Source organism: Achroia grisella, unplaced genomic scaffold (assembly GCF_030625045.1).
Source record: "Achroia grisella isolate CSIRO2021 unplaced genomic scaffold, CSIRO_AGI_Agris_v1 utg109, whole genome shotgun sequence".
In the NCBI taxonomy this organism is placed as follows: domain Eukaryota; kingdom Metazoa; phylum Arthropoda; class Insecta; order Lepidoptera; family Pyralidae; genus Achroia; species Achroia grisella.
The window spans coordinates 5,252,611-5,274,389 of record NW_026712573.1 but is presented as its reverse complement, the minus strand read 5'-3'; the positions used below and the strand labels follow the sequence as shown (position 1 = coordinate 5,274,389).

The 21,779-nt window shown below is 34.4% G+C and overlaps 1 protein-coding gene across 1 annotated transcript in view; it reads right to left on the bottom strand.

The window, feature by feature from the left end:
* The window catches only part of LOC131847332 (fatty acid synthase-like), a 34,339-nt gene extending 13,979 nt beyond the window's left edge, over positions 1–20,360 (bottom strand). The window contains exons 1-23 of the mRNA XM_059196902.1: positions 20,247–20,360; positions 18,766–18,944; positions 17,088–17,280; positions 15,093–15,213; positions 13,953–14,156; positions 13,158–13,274; positions 12,748–12,926; positions 12,234–12,376; positions 11,885–12,088; positions 11,049–11,235; positions 9,695–9,857; positions 9,194–9,363; positions 8,213–8,364; positions 7,441–7,624; positions 6,862–7,010; positions 5,880–6,064; positions 4,930–5,049; positions 4,292–4,401; positions 3,344–3,534; positions 2,394–2,566; positions 1,584–1,841; positions 986–1,103; positions 281–532 (exon numbers count right to left, since the gene is read on the bottom strand). Of these exons, the coding sequence (XP_059052885.1) occupies positions 281–532; positions 986–1,103; positions 1,584–1,841; positions 2,394–2,566; positions 3,344–3,534; positions 4,292–4,401; positions 4,930–5,049; positions 5,880–6,064; positions 6,862–7,010; positions 7,441–7,624; positions 8,213–8,364; positions 9,194–9,363; positions 9,695–9,857; positions 11,049–11,235; positions 11,885–12,088; positions 12,234–12,376; positions 12,748–12,926; positions 13,158–13,274; positions 13,953–14,156; positions 15,093–15,213; positions 17,088–17,280; positions 18,766–18,915 (3,723 nt within the window). The 5' untranslated portion in view covers positions 18,916–18,944; positions 20,247–20,360. The remainder of the gene's footprint in view (positions 1–280; positions 533–985; positions 1,104–1,583; positions 1,842–2,393; positions 2,567–3,343; positions 3,535–4,291; positions 4,402–4,929; positions 5,050–5,879; positions 6,065–6,861; positions 7,011–7,440; positions 7,625–8,212; positions 8,365–9,193; positions 9,364–9,694; positions 9,858–11,048; positions 11,236–11,884; positions 12,089–12,233; positions 12,377–12,747; positions 12,927–13,157; positions 13,275–13,952; positions 14,157–15,092; positions 15,214–17,087; positions 17,281–18,765; positions 18,945–20,246) is intronic.
* Between the last annotated feature and the right edge of the window lie 1,419 nt (positions 20,361–21,779).

The following is a 21,779-nucleotide window of genomic DNA, read 5'->3' as shown; positions in this document are numbered from 1 at the left end:
TTATTTCAACAAACCTACGATTTGTACTGTAACATATCGTTATTTACTATTTTTTATTAAGTTATCTTCCTTTTTCGTCACGAAGAAGATGTGTAAAGACCTGTTGGAGACCTCAACAATTTGTTTAGATAATTTACCCTACATAATAAAGTTAAAACTTTATTATGTAGGCCCTCTACTATGTTACTTCATTCACTTTCATAACTACACTAAATATTTACACCACTACACTATTTTCTATTACATCTTATTTTCTATCAAAAACTTAATATCTACTTACGTTATCATCTGTCGATAAATTCTTTATTACCACAAGGTCAACATTCTTCAAAAGTAGCTCGCGTTCATCTAACATCGTCTTCTCGTCGATTTGTTTAAATTGAATAGTTACTCCAGGTACATTATTAAGAATTTCCTTTACATTGTCATAAATGGCATGACTTTCATTAGATTTTATTTGTATCACATTTATAATATTTTTGTTTACATTCTCAGCTACAATTTGAAGATCAACTTGCAATGAAGATATAAGCTGCGATCATACAAAATTGAAGTTGTTTGTTAGACATACCTAATAAGATAATCATGTAAATTGTGACTGCACCACATCAGTGGTTAGATCATTAGAGATTAGGTTAAGCGCAATAATTTTCAATACACAAAGATTTAATATTCAATCGGGTTCGATTCGTGTTTTTTCTATATAGTGCGTATGTCCTATTTGATAAGAGGTATTTATTAAGTATATCTATCCGTCGTCTAGAACACATACTACAAGATATGCTTAATTTCGGAATAGATGGTGCTACATTTATTTTATTTATTTATTTATTTATTTATTTAATTAACACAATTATTTATTTAATTACATGTGTAGTCTGAAAAAAATTACCACTTATTATTATAAAAATACCTATTATGTAAGAAAAAAACTAATATTTTTATAATGATAAATATATAGATGCAAAAATATTAAAATATTTACATCTATATTTCCAGTTTGGAACCGAGGCACAAATTGGAGAGACTTCAATACGATATCATCCACAATAACTGGTGGGAGATTGTGGAACTTGAGTGATGTCATTGTAACACCGCCACAACTGAAAATAAAATTATATTCCACTTAAACAAACCTAAAACTAATGTGTCTAAGAACATTAATACCATTAATATTAATATAATTATATCAGTTATCTATTCCGGCTTCGTTGATAATATAATGTATACCTACATATATATGTATATTTATTCATATTACAGGAATTGCTAATAGTCTACGTTAAATGGTAACCGTCGCCTGTATATATACAGGAACAGCACTACGGACATCACGTTATCATGTGACTCCCGAGGTACTCATACGTTGCTATTCGAGATGACTATGATTTCGGGGTTGGTATCTTGGCTCAGGTTGTTGTAATTTCGATCCCCGTTTGAATCAGACGGGAGATCGATCGGACAGGGAAGGACTGTGATGTACAAATCTTGCATTTACCATAACATCGACAGTTGACAATGCCTCTAATTTTGCAATTGGGATGGAATTTCTTATTTAGCTTTGGATTTCTTTATAAACTTACCTTATACAATCGTACAACTCCGACTTGCTTGCTTTCATCACAGTTTTATCGTCAATTTCAATTATTTTATTGTTTGCATGATCTTGAATATTGATCAGTAATTGTTGGATTTGCTTGGGTTGCGATACACTTCCGTGAGGGTGTTTCAAAGTGCTCAGTTGGAAAAGACCATCAATAAATGTAACCCAGTTATTATTCCAAAGTACATGACCTTCTGTGAATGATTCGTTCACGTTGTACAGACTACAGAATTCATCTCTGAAAATGGCGTGTAATTTTTAAAGTATTATTCATATGAGTTACAATGAACGATAAGCTATGGAGAAGTAATAAAGCATGGGCAAGGGCAGGTAATGTAGTTCGAGGGAAAGGGGAGGTTATTATAAACGAAGACTATCTTTTAAATGAAGCACTTGAAACCTCATATCCAGTTAATGAAAATTGATGTGACATAAATAAAATATAGACAAGACACACGCAGCCTTATTTCCGATGGTCGCGGATTCGATTTCTCACACGATGTAAACTTTTGTAAACATTCACGTGTATGATTGTTTGTATCGGGCTGGACGTTTTCTGTGTATATTATGTATATATTTACAAAAGAAATCTATGTACTTATATCAGTTGTCTAGTACACATAACACAAGTTCTGCATACTTTGGGACTAAATGACATTGTGTGAATAGTCCAGGGTATTATTATTAATGTTAACGACTTTTCTAAATCGTTTTATATTTTAGGAGAAATCCGAGAATCGCACGGACCTAGATTATATATGACGTAGGTCGAAATACAAACAATACACACCTATAATAATAGTCCCTTTCGTATAAAATCTGGTAAATGTCTTCTGACTTCAGATAGACTTCTCTTGATGAGTCAGTTTGTTTTGATGAGTCGCTCTCTTTCATGTTATTTACGGGAGTTGCTTGTAACGTAGTTATGTAGCCTGTAGCCACTTTTGATTCTTTATCCAAAATCTATAAACAAAATTATCAAATTTAATAGCTGCCTTTACACGTACGCTTTGTTACGCGCGTATTGGATTTCGTGTAGGAAAGTATGTGCTTGTACCTAAATGTAGAAGACCGTGCGAAGCCGCCAGCTCACGTGTCGTATAACACAATAAACAATTTAAAATATTATTCATATGAGTTACAATGAACGATAACCTATGGAGAAGTAATAAAGCGTGGGCAAGGGCAGGTTATGCATGCAGGTAATGTAGTTCGAGGGAAAAGGGCGGTTATTATAAACGATGACTATCTTTTAAATGAAGCACTTGAAACGTCGTGGCATATCCAGATAATGAAAATTGATGTTGCACGCGTTCTTCAATCTCCCAAGCTTTTTCGCCTATTTATAATAATAATTATCATTGCAATCTGACTATTGAGCAATGACATAATTATGAAGTTATTGATAATTTATAAATCGGGTCTTTGGACTATAAAGTCTGTAGAATATAAAATAGAATTTTAAAAGAAAGTCTAATGATATGAATCATACGGGCAATCAATCGCGAATTGTGAAGAAAAAAATTACTTAAATGTATCACGATTGCGCGCGCTGACTTTCCCGCGGTAAATTACGGGCAAATGGATGTATCGTGTGGCATTGAAGATAATACCTTTACATGATAAAAAAAGTAGCTCATTCTATTATGATAATAGAATGAGCTTGAGTTAGGTCAGTTAGCCCATTATGACAAATTCACCAGAAATTTATCACGATGATTACCAGGGTGAATATAGTACCTCAAAACGTCCAGTGCCCCTATGCAGCGTAACAGATAACTTGAGATATCTGCGCTGGTGTAGTACAGGCTGCGCGTATAAATGAACGTTGGTGAACTCCACGGACAAGTTGTGTTTGGGCTCGCCGGCGGTCATGGTGAACGTGTCCCACGCAGCTACCAGCGCCGCGGAGAACGGCAGCAAAGTTTTTTCTGCAAACAATTTAAGCTATTTAATTAAATTCATTAATAAAATGAAATGGGTTTTCGGTTCACGCTTAAAAACATGACACTCAAAATATCATATAATTTTATTGTAATATAACACTTAAAATAAAAACAATAAAATACACACAAAACCTAAAAGAAACATTAATAAGAATTAAAAAATAAGTATACATATATTTAACGAAAGAAAATAGATTTTTTTTTGTAGTATATGCATAATCCTAAGTTTACCCTCTTAAGTAGGTATTTATTACCAAAATAGTTGTCGTAATATAAATTTATATGAAATGAAATTAATACATCTATATTAAAATAGTATCACAGAGATAAAATTTGTGAGTTTGAGTAGACAATATCAGATACTGCAAATTCGATTTTGATAATTATTTTAATTTTGCATAGCTCATCTAGAAAATATATATAGATCAAGAAATCTATAGGTTATATAAGATTACGCTGTGACCTATAGCTGCAATGAAAAATTCTTTAGCAGTTTAAAATTGAGAGGAAATAATACACAATTATTATATAACATTTTAGTAAATTGAATTCTGCAGATAGCTTCAGGAACAAACATATTTACTCGGGATTTTATATATCAAAAATGCAATCTTTTTACAGAATAACTGTAGAAAAATGCCTTATTTCCCATTCATTGGCAGTGAAACTGAAAATGGTAATACAATTGTTATATCATTATATAAATTATAGAAACGAGTTGCCATTAAAAAAATAAGATTACCTCTAATAACATTTCCCTGAAGATATTTGTACTCATCGTCGTGAAGAGTGATGGAGAAAGTGCATGCAGCTGCCGTATTCTTGTTTGCTGACTTATATAATGGTATTTTCCTGAAGAGAAACATTATATAATTATGGTTTTGTTTATAGAATAGCGATATATAACCATTATACTATTACAACAAACTAACCCCCTCCGATCGATCCCCGTCCAGTTCAAACGGGGATCGAAATTACGACCGCCTGAGCCGAGGTTCAAACCTCTAGCAGTGCCTTCAAACTAGAGTCGTATCCGTCAGGCGGGAGTTGGCCTTCAGCCGCTCCATAAGTCCTCCCACGGGTTTGGAATGCCATCTGCACTCGTTGGGGACAGTGCAGATGGCACTCCAAACTCGCTCGGTGAAGCTGTAAAGACCAGCTGCAGCCAAGCATTAGAATAGTTCGAAAAAGTCTACTAACATACCGTTTATATAAATCTTTTTTTAATTGTTTTACATGTGTGTATGTGTATGTATGTCTACATATATATATATCTATGTGTGTGTTAATAGTGGTTAGCAATAAATGTTTTTCTTTACTTTCTGTATACGAGTAATAATACCCTTCTCTATTGTAAAGAAAGCGATTTTATATACTCACCACTCTTCACTGTGGCCCCACTCAACTAAATGCGACAGGAATGGAGTTTCAGTGGAAACAGGAAACTCGATCTTTGGATATAAAACTGACAAGTTGGGACAGTAACCTGCCATGAATAGCCTGAAACAATAACAGGTATTAGGGTTTCTTCTGTAAACTAACGACCCACTTGATGGTAATTAGTAATCTATATATAACTCAAAGGTGACTGACTGACATAATGATCTATCAATGTACAGCCCAAACCACTGGACGGATCGGGCTGAAATTTGGCATGCAGGTAGATGTTATGACGTAGGCACCTGCTAAGAAAGGATTTTGATTAATTCTATCCCCAAGGGGATAAAATAGGGCTTGAAAGTTTGTATGAAACTTTGTCAATTTTAAATCGGGCTGAGACTTGCATGCATAAAGCTACTATGATGTAGGCAATCACTAAGAAAGGATTTTGATAAATTCCACCCTTAAGGGGAACGCGAGCGAAGCCGCGGGCAAAAGCTAGTGTCATATATATACAAGTCGATGGAAAGAAAGCGATAATACTACGGACCTCAAAAATAGTTCAATAAAATATTAAATTATTATTAAACATGGTGTATGTTGTGACCAGTTTTGACGCAATATATAATAAGAAGTTCGCAAATATGTGAAAATATGCAAATAATATTCAGAAAGAAATTTTGTTTTAAGTTGACGGGAAAGGGATGTAATCATTAAAAAAGGATTGAAAAACGTGTTTTATCAAAATAACTCAATAACGCTAATACGAAAAAAATTTTAAATAAAAGTTGTAAAGAAAAATGAATCTGCAAAAAAGGTCTTTTTCATTTTTTTATTATCTGCTATTGTTTACCCACAAAAATTAAAATCCTAATTTATCGGCCGGACAGTCAGTTTACCATAGAATTATTCGTGTCAAGACCCAATTAAGTATGTTATAAATTACTAACTTGCCAATAGCTTCAAGTAAATACAGTGAATTGTCTGCGTGTCCTCGTTTGGTGAGAGGTATGTTGATGCACGTTGATGGCAGGGAACGTTTGAAGATCGCCTGGAGCAGACCGTGCGGAGCCACCTCCACGAGGACAGCATTCGAGGGTATGAGACGAGCTGCTTCCTCAAATAGCACCGGATTCTATTAATCGTAACGTATCTTGTATATAGAGACAGCCGTATAAGTACCAAGCTGAATGATAGTGGTCGTATTCAAGAAAATGAACAAAGAAGCAAAGTGAAAATTTGAATGTAGGCTTGGTCTTCTCCATCTTCGATTAAACTAAGAGCTAACTATGTTTCCAGTATTATACAGAGTTGTGATCTACATTGACTCTCTTTTGTGTAAATTTTCGTTTGATTTTTTTTGTCATTATTGTTGTGTCAATGAAATTCTTTTCTATTCTAAATTATTAATTTAATACTATATAAACTAAGCCTACTTCCAAGCCAAGCAAGATCTAAATGTTATTTTTAAACTTTCGTGTTTAATATACGTTATTCATGTTGTTAACCCGATCTCAACACGAATTTTATGGTAAATGAAGGTACACATTTACCTCTCCCGCAGTTTCGAATAGGTTGCACTGGAGAGAGGTAAATACCTTTATTTACCATAAAATTAAGCGGATTAAGACGAGGCATTTTTTTTTATTTATTTATCTTGTAGTATTATGTCTGGTCTGTTGTACTGAATAGTCTTATCATTAATTAATTATTAGTATAGCCCGATCGTAATATAATACATCGTATATAGTAATATGCGATGTATTTTCTAACAGGGTATTGGGTGTATATTTGTAGTACGAAGCTTTTGTGTTAAGTTGTATTTATGTACTAAATTTTTACCAATAAAGTTGGCTAGTTATATGAAGATGATGAATGTGATGACGAAAGAAATTTTCTTACTTAATAACTGTATTTATTATTATATCATACCAGTAAATTGTTGGTGTGGTATTCAGCCGAGGAATACTTGGCTGCTGGTTCGTTCCACTTGTCCTGGGGTACTGATGTGGACACCCAACGACTGCTACGGGCTTTCGGTGTTTTTATGACTTCAGACAAATACTTTAGTAGCCCAGGTCCTGATAATTAACAGAAGGATATAGCAGTAGGTTTCGAGGATGTCTTTTTAAATAATGCTCTCAAATCCTCAGAGAAGAAGCAACTTCTATTGGATCCCCTTGAATTATATATAAAGACCTAGCTATGACTGTGTGATTCCACTCACATGAAATTTATAGCCTATAATTATTCTAATCTATAAACTATATTACTGTATAGTTTCATTAAAATCCGTTCAGTAGTTTTTGCGTGAAAGAGTAACATCCATCCTTCCAGACTATAGTTGCGTAGCCGGTTATTAACGATTTAAAAAATGCATTTTTATTGTTAACGGTTAATTAACCGAATTTTAACGGGTTTTAGAATCATATTATTATTTTATTATATATCCATCTATTCATCAATACTCACAAACTTTCGCGTTTATAATATTAGTAGTAATAAACATACCAGCATCAGCGATGTACCGTGAATGGTAAGCAATATTAGAGCATGGAACCTCCTTCGCGAAGATCCTCTTGGCAGTCAACTGGGAGACGAACTCCTTCATGACATCAGAGGGACCGGAGATGGTACATGAGTCGGGCCCATTGTGACATGCGACCTGGATCTCTTGTGGACACATGTCTTTGATCTAAATAAAAAAATACTAGCTGTTACCCGCGCCTTGGTGTGTTTCAACTTTCATCCCTTTTTTTAGACCCACCCCGGGTGAGACTAGCGGGTACAATGAGATTCCTACTTTACTCCTATTACACTCACTACCGTCTATTTGACACACAAGAATATATATTCTTTTGTGTATTGTTAATTTTAAAATTGAAAATAAATTAATATTGTTTGTATTTTATATTATTTGTCTATTATAGTATTTTGCTTTTTTATAGCACAGGGGACAAACGAGCATGCAGCTCACCTATTGGTAAGTGGTTACCGCCGCTCATGAGCACCCGCAACACCAGGGGAATTGCAAGTGCATTGTCGGCCTTTTAAAAAGGAATATGCTCTTTTCTTGAATGTTTCAATATCGTGTCGGTTTGCAAATACCATTACTGAAGGTGATTTCACAATGTGGCTGGTTGTTGTGTTGTTGGTAAAAAGTTTCTAGAAAACCGCACTGTGGAGGACCGCCATTCATTCAGATGATTAGAATGGTATTTTAAATTAATTATAGTAGATTTCGACCACTAGTTTTAATAGTTCGACATTGTACTAAACTTACCTCTTCATAACCAATGCCAACAGCCGCCATTGATCCTCTAATAAACGGGGTCTGTACAGAGACCAGACCACGACTGTACGCCGCCAGGATCATTTCCTCCGCTGTGAAGCAACCGTCTGCGTACGCGCATCCCAGCTCACCTACACTGTGCCCTACACAACATAATATAAAGTTCAATCTCAAATGACACACTCAACTGAACCCCTCCGATCGATCACCCGCCGAATTCAAACAGGGATCGAAATTACGCCGACCTGAGCTGAGGTCGAACCCCTAGCGGTGCCCTCAGACTAAAGTCGTATCTGTCAGGCGAGAGTTGGCCTTTAGCCTTTCCATAAGTCCGCAGGTTTGTAGTGCCATTTACACTTTCGCTCTATCGTAGTGTGAAGCTGTAAAGGCCAGCTGAGGCCAACAGCATTAGAGTAGTCCGTAAAAAAATAAACTTTACAGTAAGAATTATAAAAATCTTGTGTCGCAATTTGTTACCAAATTCCTTCGAAACGGCTTTATCGACGTTTATGTAATTTTATGTGCATATCGGGTAGGTTCGAGAAATGACAAGGGTTGACCCACATACATATATTTTTTTATTTTCTTGATAATTTTTTATAAATGATTTGCCAATGAAAAATACTTTTAACCCTAAATGTTCACCCTTCTATCATTAACCCTTATTTTTAATAGCGATATTATTTTAGATGGCAGTACAACGTTTGACGAGACAGTTAGTTATTATTATATTTCTTATTGTTGTTGTAATAATAACGCTAAGAAGTTTTAGCTTTGTAGTATGAGTCCATTGTACAATGTTCATACAGTCAGAACCCATGCTAGATGGAGACAAAGTGGGAGTACCTTTATTGCCACGGAGAACAACGAAGAGATACCATCATAAAAGCCACGACCACACTGTCAAGAGTGAACGACTGAAGAAGAAGTCTAAGTGTATAATGTGTTCTTTACAAGTAAAATAATATTTACCAATAATATTATCAGGCACAAGTCCGAGTTCATTTAGGATGTCGGTGAGACCGATCTGTATGGCGGCGATACCAACGAACGAATGGAGAATGTTATCGAAGATTGTCTTGTCAGTCGATGTGATTATATGTACTATATCCACGCCCTTCGGTTCCAGCACCCGACGGCAACTGTATAACGAAATATTGAAAGCAGAGCTTGTATTACCGATACTAGACAATTGATAGTTACACATTTTTTTTGTAAATATATACTTATTCATAAATAATGATAATATAATATAATATAAGCCCGGAAGACGTCCACTGCTGAACAAAGGCCTCCCCCAAAGATCTCCACGACGTAGATCGTCGTTCCAGCGATCTTGACCAGATCGGCGGTCCACCTTACTTATTATGCATAGAAAACTCCCAGACTATTACAAATAATCAAATCATATTCATGATTACTCATATTTGTATCGTGCGAGAAATCGAACCCGCAACCACAAAAGAAACTCACCGTTCAATAGCGCCTGCAAATATGGGTATACGCATAAGTTGCGTGCCCATACCAGCCCATTGCGAGCCCATCCCGCTGTAAACGAACCACAGCGGCCGCTTCGCATCGTCGAAGTACTCCACATTCTCCACCAGGCCCACTGTCTTCTTTTCCTTGTTAGTACCTGCAGAAGAGAATATAACAGAATATTTATATACAAGCTCACCGTCTTCTTCTCATTATTAGTACCTGCAGAATATAACAGAATGGTTATATACAATACCCCAATAAACCTACGCTCTTACACACGTGGTTATCCTTTCGCGCAGGAAAGAATGTGCATGTAAATGTAGACAAAGAGAACTAAAGAGCACGCGCCGCTAGCTCGCATTACCGCGTTCTTAAATCGTGCGTGCATTAGTGCCATTTTGTAATAATAAATTATAATTACAAAATTGCGGATTATATAATTGTAGAGTTATAGATAATATATTTTTCTTATACGTATTTTTGTAAAATCTGTAGAATAAAATCTAAAATTAAAAACAAAAAGTGAAATGACATTACATCAATTACACGCGACATTAACACAAAAAATAGTAAAATGCAATACACACTATTGCGTACGCTTTCCCGCGCTAATTAGCGCTCGCTCCTTATTATGCGAGAAAGAACGTGTCATGATAAGGCAGCTAAAACCTTGTCTGTGACTACCATCTGTATACAGGTTTTGTGGTAAATAGTTTAGCCCAAAGTCAGGTTGAACACTCACTTTCATCAAAAAATAATTGGAAAATTGAAACTCACCCGGTCGATTAAGTATGAAAAACAATCTAGGTATAGCATTTCCAGAGTTCCACTTTGTATTATAAAAAAAATATAATAATAATAATCTCAGGACAATTCACAGAGCGTCATCTAGACCCACGTTAAGCTAGCTAAAGCTTGTGTTATGGGTACTAGATAACTGATACATATACATAAATTTTTTTAAATACATACTTATTATACATAGTAAACACCCAGACCGATACAAACAATCATACTCATGAATACAAATGTTTGTGCCGTGCGAGGAACCGAACCCACGACCATCGGTTGTAAAGCAGTGTGCTAGACCACTAGACCACCGAGGTCGTCAAAAATATATATTAGTCATTAGTTACTCAACTGACTCCTTAGTTTTATATAGCAACATTACCCTAAGTCACAGCGTTTAATACCATATGTTTTATAAAAATAAACTCATGGATCGCAAAAAATTGCAGATAAACAAGAACATAATATTAAAAAAAAAATTCCACTTAAGCCAAACAGACCAGTTTCGTATTTCCTATACAGCTAACTCTGATTAGAAAGATATCTGATATTTTACCAAGAATAACGTATCCTCTTCCCAAATGTCCAGGGATTTTGTTTCGATATATATTATGTAGAAGAGCAATTTGTTCAGGATCTACGGTCCGCGACTTCATGTCATCCATAATTAGCTTCACGCCGGACTCCTGGCGTGCTGACAATGTTACGAGATGTGGTATGTTGGACTTGTATCGGTCCAGATCCTGAAATTTAGGTATAAAATTAAGACTATGAACATTTATTCTATGTAGTACCAAAATTTTTAGGTACTACGTAAAGACTATGTACATATTTTGGTAGTGCCTATACTATAAACACATAATTTATTAGGTATAAAATGCAAACTGTCTTTAGAAAACTGAGTAAATTTAAGTAGTACCTAAATTATAAACACAGAGTTTATTAGGTATGAAATGAAGTTATAAACAAATTTAGGTACTACATACAGACTACATAATTTAAGTAGTACCTAAAGTATAAACAGAATTTATCAGGTATAAAATGAAGACTATAAACATTTTTAAGTACTTATGGTAGGTAGTGTCTAAATTTGTAATTAGGTGTCTTCATGAAGTTCATTCATAGATGGAGACTATTTACAAAGTTTAGTACTAAATGGCTGACTATGAAATTTTGCTGCTTGAATATCAAACTACATATAGTTTGACGTCAAGACAAGGCAGTGAAATATGTAAATGAAACTTTTAAAGAAAGAAAGAAAGAAGAAAGAAAGAAAAATATTTTATTCAGTGCAATGTAAAAAATACAAACTTTAAAACTATGCAGCTATACTTTTTTAAAACTAAACCATCTCTCATCTTGTTGTAATATGTAGATTAGAATTCTAGTTACCTTGGGCTTATATCTTCCATGAAGTATGACGTGTGCATTCACCCCAGTGACGGAGATGCCATTTATTGCAACATAAGTTCTGTCAAATGGTTGATGTTCAGACAAGATGCGTATACGTCCCTCTCGAACCGCGTCTATATCGTCTCGTGGAGTCTCATAGTGGAGGTTAGCTGCTAACTTCCCTGTATGATAACCTAATAAGACCTGTAGGTGTATAGAAGATACTCAGATAAGTACTGGCATTTAATATGGAAAAAAGCAAAAAATAATCCATTATCCCAGTAACAATGCCGGCTATAAAACCTGCACACGAAATTTGGAAAAAATATACAGAGTTAATAGTAAATACCTTCATAATTGATGATATTCCGGTAGCAGCTTCACAATATCCTATGTTCGACATAACACTCCCAACTGGTAGTGGATTCGTTCTGTTTTCGCAGTAAGCTGCATCTATAGCGTCCAGCTCAGATTTGTCGGATTCAAGAACAGCTAAAAATTATCATTTCATTAGACATTGTTCAATCTCTTAAAAAGCCTTAGTCGTTAATTTTAAATCTATAAAAAGCATTCCTTTTAGGCTAAAAAGAAGGTTCGAAAGTGTTTCCGATTCAGAGTTCTTCATATTTTATTTTTTGTCATTCATCCAAGTTTCCTATAGAAAAAAGAATGACACGATCCGTTTTGAGTCATCGTTTTTTCTGCATGACGGATAGTTTCATTAATTCTTATTTCAACTTTAAATTTATTTAGGTAATAATTTTCCTGAACGTATTTAATTCCAAAATACACTATTTCAACTCTGAGATACTTTAAAGGTCGCATATTTCTTTATAGTCAATATTTAATTACAAAATTTATACCTGATCCATTAGCTTCAACATATTCAATGTCCGAAGGAGATACATTTGCTTTATTATAGACATCCTTAATAAAATTGGCAGCGATTGTCGAGTCACGGAAGAAACCGTATTTAGGGCCCGACACACCTTCCAAAAGACTGAGGTACTCAGCTTTTACACCTATTATTTCTCCATAGACTCTGGAATGTTAGAAAACTTTAGTTTGTAAACGGTGTTTAAGTTGTAAGATATGATTTGGATCTGATATTACTGAAATTAAGGAGCACTACATCTTAGTCCCCTGGAATGAGTGGTATCAGGAGTGTTACATGTTAACGTGATATTCGTAATATATGGGTCATGGTTACTGATTCCTATTACATAAAAAATGTCATTAAGAAGATTAAATTGTTCAGTATTTGTTTCGTTACCTCAAAGCATCTTTCGCCTTCTGTAGGAACAATACATTAACAGCCTCCGATTTTGAGCAACCACTTGCATTTTTGTCGAAACATCTCGTTTTACCGTCCATAGATAAAGTCATTATCCTGAATGAAAGCATGAAACATATATTTGTATATATTATTATTTATTTGTAACAGCAGAAGCTTCACTTGAGTATTCAACGAACACTACAAATGCTAACATTTCTAAGGATGATGTACGAATGTTTGTTACACAAACAATATATATACTAAAATTCATTTAAATCTCATCCCGTAGGGCAGAATGCATCGAAAGCATGGAGTACTTGTTACTCAAATTCACAAAGGTAACAAGGAATACATCTACTGTAAAAAATATAACATGCAGCACATGTCTATCATAAAGCTTTCTTCTAATTAATCGGTAAAAGATTTTAATTCTAAGAAAGAGATAGTCACATTGTGCTTTACTATATAGAGACAAAGATATATGTTTTTTTTTAAATTATGTATCTTGTCGAATTGCAAAATTATGAATCCTCTTGAATCGTGTCTGAGCTAACTTGATTGCCTTGGTTAAAAACCTTTATTGAATCCTATATCCCAAAAGCTACCATCAACCAAAGTCGGGCAGACGAAGTTACAGCCAGAAGTTAGTAAAGTATAAATAAAGAAAGTAAAAGTAAAGGAACTACTATAATAGATAGAAGACTGTGTATGAAGACACAAATGCGAGTCTTCAACAATAGCGCCAACGAAAACCTAGTAAAGTATAAATAAACAAATATATAAATTAATTACCTTCCGTAATGGATAGAAGACTGTGGATGAAGACACAAGTGTGATCCTCCAACAATAGCAGCTATGCAGTCACCTCGTGTCAAAGCGAGGTACGCTTGTTCTAGCGCCGCCAAAGAGCTGCAGCACGCGTCGTCCACCGATAACGAAGGTCCCTTGGCATTAAGCCAGTAAGAGATACGGTTTGCAAACATACTTTTGCTGCACCTGAAACAATAACAAAATTATTTCAATGTTATACACATTGTACACAATTTACTTTTCTTTACGAGAGGTGTAGAATAAGTTAGGCATACATGTTAGTGTTGAGATAAACTTGATATCTTGATTCACTGTTCAGAAATCATAAATTCGACACCAATATTTAGACATCGGCTTTTATTAATAGTAATATGAACTCAAAGCCCTATTATTAGTCAATCTCGAGGAGGTCCCCTATGGATACCATTGCAGTTAATTTCTGGTAAATTCGCTTCGTTCTGTTTACTGTCTACATGTTACAACCTTGACTTCTATTGTCACTCTTCAGAAATCATATATTCGACACCACCATTTTTACATTGGCTTTTGTCAGTAATCCGAACTCCTAGCCCCATTAAGGGGTTATCCCTGCGATGGATCCCCCATCCAATTGAAACGGGGATCAAAATTACGACGGCCTGAGCCGAGGTTCGAACCCCTAGTGGTGCCCTCAGACTAAATTCGTATCCGTCAGGAGCTGGCCTTCAGCCGCTCCATAAGTCCGCGGGTTTGGAGTGCCATCTGCACTCGCCCCCTAACGTCCGGTGAAGCTGTAAAGGCCAGCTGCGGCCAACAGCATTAGAGTAGTCCGAAAAAAAAGAAAGCGGTTATGAGTAATACTCATGTACAAGGTCGGGGAAATCTCGATGTGGTCCCCCACAGAAACCACTGTAGTTAATTCCTTATGAATTCGCTGCGTTACTACGTTACTAATTCTAAATGACTTCACGTTCATCTTAACATATTCCACTGTTACCCCACAATGTAGAATACATAGAAAACATAGATATATCAAGAGACACTTATGAAAACAAATATATTATATTATATTATTATGTATTGTATAGGACTTTTCTTAACTATCACGATTTGTTCAAATACAATGATTGTAATTGTACATACCCAGCAATACCAAATCCTGTTCTTGCTTTAGCAACGTAAAATGAAGATTTTTCAGTTTCCGAAAAGCATGAACCGACGTACACTCCAACCTTCTTGCCTGAGAGATCTTTGGGGCTCACGCCTGAAAAATAAACACAAATAACGAAATCAATTGCACACGACTATTAGATATAAAACATACTTCATCTTCTTTGCTAAAGGGAGTGGCTAGACTTCCAACTTAACAGGAGAAGGTATTGTTAGTAAATGGAACCCCTTGTAACCAGTGGCGTATTGCCGGGAATAGACTACGCTACGTCACTGTTGTAATGGATAAGTCTGACTCAGACTCATCCAGTAAGGGGCCCATAATAGTAATATTATGGGCCCCTCAAATAGTACTACTAATTCTAATACTACTAAAAATAAAATGCAAGATTAATAATACTATTTATCATTACATAGTATAAAACTAAGTCGCTGTCGCTGTATGTCCGTCCCTATGTATGCTTAAATCTTTAAAACTACGCAACGGATTTTGAAGCGGTTTTTTTTAATACATAGAGTGATTCAAGAGGAAGGGTTGCACCTGGGTGAAGCCGGGGCGAGTAGCTAGTAATACTAATAATAATAATATCCCTCTACAATTCACACAACGCCATCTAGTCCCAACAGGGTCAGTAGAGATTGTGTTATTGTTATTAGACAACTAATAGATATACAAATATTAACTGATTGTATTTAAGTATCTTACTTAAATACAATCTTTTTTGTATATACATACATAATATTACATATATAAACATCCAAATTAAAAAACTCATGCTCGTAAAATATTTGCATCATGCAACTACCTAATAACCGAACCAGCGACTATCAGAAGTATAGGGGTTAAACCGTAAGACCATCAGTTCTTGGAAGATATTACTAATATGCTTGGGGAAAAATGATAGATTTATAGATAATGAATAAAATTATTATTAAATAATTTCGCAACATGTATAAACGTGTGACCGATTTCCTTGAACCCTTATTCTTCCTTCTAGATTGTTTACAATACGACCATAATGTACAATGGTAATTAAAAAAAAGTAATTAATTATGAATAGCAATACATAATTATGTGCAAATTATACCAATATGAATATGCAATTAAGTGTTACGATTTCCTTCATAAATTAATTAGTACTTTATTTATGAAAAGTTTATTGTATTGTACCTATACCCTACTCGTACAAATAACAACATAGTTTTGTTCCCCTGAAACAATAAATAATAGCTCTCGCTCCCATGGGAATTTCTTAATTTCTTCTAAGTGCCCAAGTCAGCCAATTCACACATATTATTTATTTACTTACTGTTTATTGTACTAGAAGTAAATAAACATAAAAAAGACCGCCTTATGTGCTTTATTACTCCATAAGGCACAAAAGGCGCCCTTATCACATAAGCAATCTCTTCCAGACAACCTTTGCGTAGAGGAGAGAAGACTAGAGAAATAAAAAAGGCATAGCAATATTAAATATCAATAATAATAATTAACATATACTACTTACATATATATGTATATATATAAATACATTTTATATAATAGTACATGCATTATTGCGTTTTTAGCGCTGTTTTATTATTTTTTTAATGTAGGTGGCCAATAGTGGACATCCATCAGGGTAAATTAGCCAAGCCCAGATTACCAGATTAAAGCGGTCATGTCATGAGATGACCTGAAGACTATATGACTATATGAGTACTGAACATCAATCTAGAATCAAAGAAGCGTCGAAGATCTCGACTTATATTGGTAGACGCCATCAAAAAAGATCTTTTATGTGAAAATATGGACTCAACGACAGGCCAGACAAAAAGCCTCAGGAGACGAATGATTAGGAGAGCCGACTACAATAAAGATGAGAGAAGGCTGGAAGAGTAGCAATGACGTCTAGAAACACTACTCTTCTACATAGAACTTAGTTAAAATTGTGTTACCTAAATAAACAATTTTGAATTTTGACTTACCGGCATCGAAAATGGCTTGATAAGCTTGCTCCAGCATCTTTCTAGACATTACATCCATGTTGCAAGCAAGTCGATAGTGTACCTTGAAGAATTGAGCGTCAAATCGGTCTAGATCAGGTATCTTTCCCGTGTGATGAGCGACTTCTGGATGGTTGTACGTCCAACGCATGTCTTTGTTAGAAATTGGGTTTACCTGCAGTATTAAGTTTTTTATTAATTAAAAGAAATATATCAGTATATGTATCAATAAAAAAATGTACATTAAAAATATAGTTTTTTAATTAAGGTAGCTAAGTGAGGTAAAGCGGTATATTTGCAGGATCCTTAACCTATGTGACATTTCTGAGTGTGTGTTACGCTTCCTTAAGCGTAACACCTCAGAAATGTGCCATAGTATTTTATGATGTACCATTTACCAGCTGGTTTGGTTTTTAAGTCACATTTAACAGATTGAGGATTTTAAAGATCATCCATACCAATTTTATTAATACGACAATGAGTCGTCTGTTTTTCTTTTATATTCTTGCGACTAAACGCCTGAATAGATCTCATTTGATCTCAATGAAGTTTGGCGTGAAGAAACATTAGACATAGACCTTATTTTATCTAAAAACGCAGACGCAATCGTGAATAACAGTATTACTATCGTAGTGGTAACAGTAGTAGTACCATCTATTATTCTCACGTTGTTGCAGAGTATATTGGAGAATTCTTTGACATTACGCGACTATGAGTAGACTTCCGCCATACCCGAAATAACAATTCTACAGTAAAGTAAAGTATTTATTATTCTCACGTTGTTGTAGAGTATATTGGTGAATTCTTTAACATTACGCGACTTTGAGTGGACTTCCGCCACACCCGAAAAAACAATTTTACAGTAAAGTGCAGTATTTATTATTCTCATGTTGTTGTAGAGTATATTGGAGAATTCTTTGACATTACGCGACTTTGAGTGGACTTCCGCCACACCCGAAAAAACAATTTTACAGTAAAGTGCAGTATTTATTATTCTCACGTTGTTGTAGAGTATATTAGTGAATTCTTTGACATTGCGCGACTATGAGTAGACTTCCGCCATACCCGAAATAACAATTCTACAGTAAAGTGCAGTATTTATTATTCTCACGTTGTTGTAGAGTATATTGGAGAATTCTTTGACATTACGCGACTATGAGTAGACTTCCGCCATACCCGAAATAACAATTCTACAGTAAAGTACAGTATTTATTATTCTCACGTTGTTGTAGAGTATATTGGAGAATTCTTTGACATTACGCGACTATGAGTAGACTTCCGCCATACCCGAAATAACAATTCTACAGTAAAGTACAGTATTTATTATTCTCACGTCGTTGTAGAGTATATTAGTGAATTCTTTGACATTACGCGACTATGAGTAGACTTCCGCCATACCCGAAATAACAATTCTACAGTAAAGTACAGTATTTATTATTCTCACGTTGTTGTAGAGTATATTAGTGAATTCTTTGATATTACGCGATAAAGCATAGACTTCAGCGATACCCGAAATAACGATTCTACAGTAATAGTACAGTACCATTCTCATGTTGTTGTAGAGTATATTGGTGAATTCTTTAACATTACGCTACAAAGCGTAGACTTCAGCGATACCAAAAATGGCGATTGTACAGTAACAGTAAAGAATCATTCTCACCTTGTTGTAGAGTATGTCCGAGAATTCTTTGACATTACGCGACGAAGGATAGACTCCAGCCATACCCGAAATGACAATTCTGCCAGGCTCGAGTGACGATTCCAATTTTTCCGATTGAATTATCGATGGATCTTGAGGAGTGGGCGCCATCTTCTTTTCTGACAAATGCCTATAAGTACCTGTAAGTAAATAATAAATGTAGCTCTATCTATACAAGTTCTTTCTTCTTAATGTTTATTCTATTAAAAAATTGCATTTTCATGCAAATGTAGCGTAATTTAGAATATTGTGGATACATAAGCTCTGTAGCATTATTATAGTAATTAGTGGGTAAAGAAGTGGGTGACACATTTACTAAAAAACTATAACAAAATATCCCTAAAGCTGTATAATAATGTATTATAAGAGAACCCAAACCAATGATACTGTCTGAAATAGCTTAACCACATTCGGTGCGTTTTTCACTAATGTGTGGTAAGCACACATACTGTAATGGTAAGCTTACTTAAAATTTGGTATTTCTGTTATTCCAATAGTTACAATATAGTAATACAAATAAAAAGTTACACTTTTCTTGTCATTACTTTCTCAGCCAAAAGGTAGTTGCGAAGGATAACACCGCCGCCTTTTGTATCAATTATGTAAATTTATTATTTTAATTTCTTTCTGTATCTATAAAAAACGAATTCGCGGGCGCAGTTAGTTCAGAATATATGGCTGATCTGCCATATATTCTGAATAAATAAAAATACTTGACATAAACTTTCACAATTTTTCGTCGAGTTTAATAACTTATTGTAGAAAATATTCATAGTAGCTCGTTTTTAGAGAGAAAGGCCTGGGACATACAGCCTTAACCACGATGATTTCCAGGGAGAACAGCGTATTGCTAGCTATTGAGCCACTGGCCCCAATTACGGCGTTCTAGTATCAACATTTCACACTAGTCAGATGTTTTTTAAACAAGTTCGTTTTAGCATTACACGTAACTGAAAATCTTTAGCTCATTCGTATGAACAATCCAACAGTATAAAAATTTGTAAGGCATATAAATTTTAATGAACGATCAGAATAACAAAACAAATACTCTTATATTTAGGTAATAACAGAGTTGCACGGGTAGAGCGGAACGTAAATGTTAACGGGAAATTTTCTATTGAAAGTATTGCTATCGTGCTGAGAGAGAAAAGACGCAATGTCTCTGAATAGAGATAAAACGAATATTGAAGAATACCTACATCGTAATTTATTGCACGGAAACATTCCCCAGAATTCCTGATGATTTTGCCACCTCCTTCATCCCATCAACTACCACTGGTACCCCGCCAGCATATACCGTTAGCGGGTGCACTAGACCATTAACATACATTAAAAATGCCTAGATATTATTTATTCGAAAACCTGGATACACCAGTCTAACTCGCAATATACAAATTCCACTTATTTTAAATCTATAAACTGAGTAAATATCAAAAATTCACCTTGAAACTATGTGTGATCGGTGCACGAAAGCTGCACTGCTGCAGTTGTTATATTAGTTCTATGAAAAAATTGTACAACAAAAACAGTACGTTAACAAATCAAAACGTTCCAAAACCAACTGTGGCTCCACGATAATTCCCTGTTGCTATATAAGTATGTGAATGCAGTGTGCGACAGAATACCTACATTCCAGAACATTTTTAAATTTATAATTATGTAGGAATACACTAACATAAATTACGTTACGTACCTATTCAGGAAATCCCTACCGTGTAGAGGCAGTGGCCATGTTTTTATTAATTTTCCCTCCAAAATATAATTCAAGTAAATATTTACCGTTTTATTAAAATACAAAAATAACATGCATAAGCATTATAATATAAAAAACTGTGGTATGTTTAATATTACCATCAATAGCAAGATTTATTAAACCGAATAATAATAGATAACTTTCTGAACTTTGTTTCTATTATACACATACAAATATTCATTTCAATAAGCATTAGGTATTAATTAGGTACTATATTCACGTATAGGAAACACTGATATATCCCGACATAATTATATTTATTGCTTGACAGAGACCCAAAGGTCTCCTTAGAACTCATTTCGTATTTCTAGTATGGTCTAGTCCAGTCGCTTTCTTGGGAAAGGATTAATCTCTTTGTAACTTAAAACTTTTGCAGTTGATAACTAAAGTTGGTAATTATTTTAAAAGATCATCTTGTTATGCTGTATTCTTTTTTAAACGCTGGATGTTCAATAGACTATTTATAATTTAGTACCTAATTGATATCTATAATATTATCTTAATTCCGGATATCTTGACAATAAAAATGTACGGTATATTGTTAATTTTGCTCGGATAGGAAAACGTTCGAATTATTTTTTATTCTATTTATGAATGATTTGTATCTTTAATTTTAGATCGTCGTTTTTTGGTTTTAGATGGAAAAATTTGGCTGTATGGGAATATTTTTTTGCCCATATGCAAAAAAAAATTAAACTGTTTCGTCAATTTGAATGTCAAATTATTAAGTTCATCAGTCTATCCGTCTTGTAACGCACGATTCCCTTTTTTTTCTATTGTGTTGCTATGCTAACCAATATTACCGTATATTTTAGGAAATAATATTATTATCTGCTTTTGATCTAATTAAAATAAAGAAAAAATCTGTTGTCTGATAATTCCATTCTGCAATCGTATTTAGTCCATACCTGTTTGTAATTCATAGTACAAACTGGTTATATGTAATAAAGGAAAGAACTATGTTTTTTTTATAAATATAAATCTGTAATCCACTATTTTGACATTAATATGCATATTAATACAAACCAAAATGTTTCAAATGCTTTTTTATACGATTAATTTTGTATAAAAGGATACAATGTGATCAGCAAACAGTAATCCAAACCGCCAAGTAAAGAACAAAGTCATGTACAGACAAGTTTTCGCCCAAATTTACATAAAAGAATCCAAAGGATTTGGGTGTATTATTATATACGCTGGCGACATTAAAATGTCATCAAAT